General features: G+C 55.3%; 1 protein-coding gene across 1 annotated transcript in view; it reads left to right on the top strand.

Moving 5' to 3' along the window:
* The first annotated feature begins 2,202 nt into the window (after positions 1-2,202).
* Positions 2,203-6,000, top strand: part of APCDD1L (APC down-regulated 1 like) — a 50,460-nt gene continuing 46,662 nt past the window's right edge. The window contains exon 1 of the mRNA XM_032461436.1: positions 2,203-2,550. Within this exon, the coding sequence (XP_032317327.1) occupies positions 2,502-2,550 (49 nt within the window). The 5' untranslated portion in view covers positions 2,203-2,501. The remainder of the gene's footprint in view (positions 2,551-6,000) is intronic.

The raw sequence follows: 6,000 nt of genomic DNA, 5'->3' as shown, positions 1-6,000 counted from the left end.
TTCCCTGTCATTCCTAAGCCTCTCCAAGAAAGGCTGTTACTATAGAACAGGCTTTTTCACCCAGGAGCTTCAGATTCAGGATGGGGCCAACAGCACAGTGAAAGAGGGCACCCCAGGGAAACGCAGAGCATCACAGACATGAGCAGGGACTCGGGAGTTCTGCCATCCTTCCAGCTGTGTGGCGTTGGGACAGTGGCCTGACCTCTCTGAACTCAGTTTCCCTGTTCTGTGAAATGTGGCCAATGAGACTTCCTACTTCTCATCAGGTTGTCCAGATATAAAGCATATATACATCAAAAGCACCCGGCCCACACCAAGTTCTCCATTATTGTCAGACATTCCTCTCTTCTTTATAAATCAGCCAACACAGCAACGAACACAGGAGCGCCATGCCCTGCGGGGAGGCTCCATTTCCAGTTGGTTCTGAAAGGACCGAGTCACGACCCCACCCGAGACAGCGACGTAATGCCCTCCCCACAGCCACACCGTGAATGCTCAGGCCCCCATCGGCGGCCTGGGATGGAAAAATACCCACACACAGGAAGCCCGGAGAGCACAGCCTCGAAGAGTCATGGACAGAATTGCGTGCAGTTTTCAAAACTATCCAGAATTGTAAATTTTGAAAATTTAAAGGCACATAATTGCCACAAATAATCACAATTATGCAATTATAAATCACCCTCCTCGCAACTCTCCTCTGCCCATAAGTCAACCCTTCCATGGAAACTTAATATGTGGCACACGGCCGCTGTCTGCCGCGGCGGAGCTGGTGGCTTCAGCAAGGCCACCTCGAGTCTCAAGCTGTTCTCAGCAATCCATAGAGACCAAAAAAAAAAAAAAAAAAAAAAGTCATTTTCAGGAAGGGAATTGATCGTTTCTCTCGCATTTCCATTTGTGTAAGATCACGCTGTGGCCTCATTCTGCACTTTCTGCTGTTCTGTTGCCTCTGGAGAAGAGGACAGCTGAGGACTGCCCAGGGTGGGGGGTTGGGGGTCCCAGTTGGGGGTCCTTGGGTTGAAGTTGCATTTGAAAGGCTCCAGAGGCCCCCTGGGAGCCTCACCCCAGCTGGTGAGGAATCAAAAATTGGGGTGCTGTCTACTGACCCCCAGGGCCACACAGCCCACAAATGTGGATGGGCGGGTCTGCAAGCCCTTCAGAGGGCAGGTCAACTGCCTGGACGTGCACCCTGGGCACAGCCCAGTCCCCATGTCCCAAGTCCTCCCAGGGGACAATCTCCATCTCTCTTATTCCCCCTCCTCTTTCTCATGCTCTTACGATCCCGCCTTTTCACCCTTTCTGCCTGTCCCCCTCCTCCGTAGTTCTTTGTCTCTGCCTTTCTCTTTCCCTTTGTTTCTCCCCTTTTCTCTTTCTTTTCTTTCTCTTCCACTTCTTTTACTTTCTCTCCTTTCTCTCCTCAGTTCTGTGTCCTCTCTCTCTGTCCCTCTGTCACACAGTTAAGGATGACAATGCGGACACCTTGATCTACAGTCCTCAGGCCCCCACCCCGCCCCCCACAGCTGTACTTCCGTTATCCAGAGAATCCCCGCAGGTAGGAGCAATCCAGTTAGATGTTTCCAATCCAAGTGATTCTCTCTCTCATCTTCATTCCTAAATCCAATAACTTGGGAGATCCTCCTTCCCAGATGCTTGCCTGCCGCTCGGGAGCTGCCTGGGGAGGGCCAGGGCCTGGGGTGGGGGCACCCCGTCTGCCCTCCTCCTCGTCTTTCCAGCCGCCTTGCCTCTGAGCTGTCACCCTAAACTGACTGACTCAGATGGGAGTGGGGGTGGGTGGCAGGAGGAGGAGCTGGGGGTAGGGGTGGGGGGACCGCCCTGGTCGGCTCCACACTGTTTGTGCCCATGCTCTTTGGAGCTAATTACAGGGAGCGGCTGCGGGCAGCCGGGTGCCCCAGGTTGGCCACTCTCACTGCGCTCCTGCACTCCCCCAGCTCCTAGTTGACGCAGCTTTTCCAAGAGTCTCTGGAAGGCCTGAATAGAAGCCCTGGGTGTCTGAGGACCCAGCGGGGCATGGAAGAGCTTCCCCTGACCCTCCTGCCCTTCCAGGGACCGGCCTGGATAGGCGTGCGCTTTGGTGGGAGGAGCGCACAGCGCCTTCTGGCTTGGCCCGGACAAGAATTTGAGGGAGAGTTTGCTCGCTGCAAAGATTTGAGGGGAGGCAAGAACCAGGGGGCGGAGGGGGGTCGACTAGGGGTTCTGAATGGCAGGAGGAGCCGCGCCAGAGGGCTGGGAGCGCTGCGCTGGTGTGCGCGCAACGCTGGGAGCTGTCTCCACCTCTTCTGGAAAGTTGGACCTATGAGTGCGCAGCTCGACTTAGAACTATCAACAGCCCGCGAGGGTGAGCGCGTGTGAGCGCCGAGGGGGGCGCAGGGCCCTTGCAACTTCTTCCCAGGACCCCAGCCGGGCCGCCGGCATCCGCTGCTGCCGGAGAGACCCGCGCCCGCATCAGGGAGGCCCCCGGGGGCCGTCCTGCTAGCCCCGACGGGATGCCCGCAGCCATGCTCCCCTACGCTTGCGTCCTGGTGCTTTTGGGAGGTAGGTACCACCCTTCCCCCACCGGCTGGCCTCCTGAGGTCGGAAGGGAGGGAGCTGCCGTCTGACGTTCCTTGGGGCTTCTTGGGGACTGCTGTAAGGGTCTGGGCATTAGGCCGGCAAGTCCGCGCCTTGCGTGTCCTTTTCCAGCCTCACCTGGCCGGCACCTGCCGTGACTCCAGGTTCCTCTTGGGTCCTATGCAGGGGTGCCGGTCACCATGCCCTGCACCACACACTCAATGCAGTCTGACCTCCAGGTACTCGAAGCAGCTCCTGGTGCCAGACCCCGAGGGGCTGGGACCTCCAAAAAGATGCAGGAGGCTCCCAGGCCCACTGAGCCCCCGTGACATGGTACAAGCCCCAGGTCACTCAGACCAGTGCTGCGGAATCTGGTCTTGCCCACTGAACCCTAGGTCTGTTGGTCCTCAGAGCTTCTGTCTTGCTGCAGAGCTGGGGAAGAAGTTAGGAGAGGGTACGATGACCCTGGGCTGCGGCTAGTGCCCAGCAGGCCTGGGGTGGGGAGGCAAGGGACCACAGGACCCCTGGTAGAGGTGACAGTGCCTTTTCCAGGACCAACTGCTCTCCTCCTGGCTCTTCTCAGGGGGTGGGAGTGAACAAAACTCTTTCCAAATGCCAGCTGACCACAGTGTGCCACCACTGGCAAAAATGACAATAAGAACCATAGTCGTGGAAGTGTTCCCAGCCCCAGGCTCACCCACAGGCAGCCTCACATTGTGAAGGGTTAGGAATTCTGGCCTTGAAGTCAGACTACCTGGCTCAGAAGCCCAGCTCAGCTTCGTATCAACCTGTGTGGCCTTGGACAGGCATCTCCATCTGCTCTCTGAACCTCAGCTTTCTCATCTGCCAAATGGGCTCAGCAAATCCTCTTCTCTGCCTGGGATTATTGTGAGGATTACAAGAAGGAGGGCAGGAGAAGCACCCAGCGCACGGCCCCACACCGAGGCGCCAGGTCCCGCCGGGCACGCTTTACTCCATTTGCGGACGAGAAGCAAAGTCAGGTCTGCCTCGGGGCCCTTTAATCACCGTCGTCTTTCCAACTGCGAATTTCTAAGCAAGGTATTTGGAGAAGAGATGAAAGGGGTCTGAAGGAAGGTCTGAGGGAGGGTATGTTAGCAGTTTGAAGAGTTGGAGATACATCCACTGAAAGGGGACATTTATCACAGGGCTGGGGTGACAGGTCACACAGCTAGCCACCACCACGGAGTCCTCCATCGATGCAAAACTCAGCCTTGGCAGCCCTGTGCATGGGTGAGGGAGGGCCAGGAAAGGGAGTGGGTGTGTGGAGGGGTGCTGAGAAAAGACTCCGTAAACTTTCCCTTTGGGCACGGAGCTGGGACAGGGAGAAGGAGGAACAGAACGTGTGTCTTCGCCAGTCCTCCACCTCCTCCCCGGGCTCTTCCCTCCCGTGGGAACTGGACAGTCCAGAGCGGAGGGACCGATTACCCCAGAAACCTGCAGCCTTGGTCACAGCACAGGGCTGTTGTCCTTGGCAGGCCCCGAGCTTCTGTCATGCCAATAAAATCACTGCAAGTGTAGCCTCGCGGCTCTCCCTCCGGAGTCCCGCTGCTTCGCTCCTTGCTGACCTTTCGCCACCGCCAGTCAGACAGATTCCACCGGAGAGAAGCCAAGAGCGCCCGGCGGGCCCAGGCACGCGGAGGCGGCCACCGCGGAGCCCGCCGGCCCTTGAGTCAGACACAGACGTTAGCAAGGGCGACAGTCCCCCTGGGGCTGCCTTCAAAGTTCCCTGCTCTAAGCCAGGCACCATTTTCCACTGAGCCTTTTCTCAAAAGTCCTTTTCACCACGGGCTGCATCACCAGGCGACAAGATCCTTTTGCTTGAGTGAAAGGAAACAGAACCCCGTTAATCCTTCAGATACTTGAATAATTTCAGTCCCCACACTGAGGCAAGCCTGGACTTCACAGCTTCAGGCTCAGGAGACCTTAGTGTGGCGTGGCCCCCCCACGCGGGTTCACATTAAGACACACACGCACACACACACAACCTCAGCATTCGTGATGCTGTGGTCCAGGTCCCCCTCTGCCAAGAGACAGCTGTCCTGGGCCCTGCAACACGCCCAGCAGCATCTCCGGCCTCTGCCTACCACATGCCTGTAGCAACACCTCCCAGATGTGACAACCAAAAACATCTCCAGATGCAGTCAAATGTCCCCTGGGGACCAAAACTGTCCCCGATTGAGACCCACTGGGATGGATACATCACATTCAACTGGTAGCCTTTTCAGTTGAATCTGTCAAAGAGCACCGCCTCGGATGGATTTTGTTATTCTTGCTCCGAGCAATCAGGAAATCAAAGGCACAGCAGGGCCCCAAGAAAAACAGAACCATTTAGGTCATTTCTAATTTGGACGTTGATTTTTTCCCATTTGTTCTCCCTCCGTCTCATGTCTGCAAAGGTCCTCTTTGGGGCTGACCAGAGCCAGGCTGTGGGTGAGCATGGTTAGTTACCCACGGCAGCAAACCTGCCTCAAACCCAGGCCACGCCAGATGTGTTCCGTGCCAGTGCTTGGCCTCCAGCTGTGGTCTGCTCCACAGAAACTTCTGGCTTTTAAAAATCTCCTTACTCAACAATTTATGCTGGAGGGGGAAAAAGAGAAACCACAGCCTCTTTTTTTTTTTTTCTCTCGTTTGTATTTTTTTTTTCTCATTTCAGTCCTGCTTTTATCTCTAGACATATACTTTGCAATGGCAAGTTATCATTTAGAGACAGATTAACTAGGACAAAATCACAGGCTACTCCATAATGAATTGGTGGTTGGCGTGGGGCTCTGTTTCCAAACTGAGAATAAAAGTGGTGAGGAAATTAACTTAAGCACGCTCGTCCAAAAATCAAATGTGAATGGAGATCGATAATTGTGTTAGTTACTCAAAACAAAGGAAAATCCTGAACGGAGACTTCCTCTCGCCACTTTGCGGGGCACACGCTGTAGACGGATCATCATGGCCAGCCGTTTCACTCCTGACCGAGGCTGCAATCTCCAAATGCAAAATCACCAGCTCAAGGCAAATGCAGCGGCTTCCTCGATTCCAAAACCGTCTGGATGGCAAACTAGCGAACAGCGACACGTGAAGAAGTACTTGGGCAGTATATTGAAAGCTCACTATGTTCATGAAAGCTTGAAGCCAGAAGGAGCTTCCAAGCTTGGCAGTTGGATCAGGAATGAGCTTCCTGATCAAACTTCCAAGATACAGCACTTGGCTGCCAAGGCCAGTCTGGAAAATGAGGATCAACAGCCCAGTGCAAAAGCAGGCAGGCGGCTGAGATCAATTTGAACTTGAGGGCAGCGAAGCTGCGCTAGGGGGACTCCAGGGAAGGAGCTAAGTTCTGAAGTTGGCGCTGGGGGTGGCCTTGAGTTGTGGCCGGGAGGAGCAGGGGCTGGTGTGATTGTTCTTCCAGCCAGAATGGCTTTCTGA

This window comes from Camelus ferus, chromosome 19 (genome assembly GCF_009834535.1).
Source record: "Camelus ferus isolate YT-003-E chromosome 19, BCGSAC_Cfer_1.0, whole genome shotgun sequence".
NCBI classification, from domain to species: domain Eukaryota; kingdom Metazoa; phylum Chordata; class Mammalia; order Artiodactyla; family Camelidae; genus Camelus; species Camelus ferus.
The sequence above is the reverse complement of the archived record's forward strand: the minus strand, read 5'-3'. Positions and strand labels throughout refer to the sequence as shown.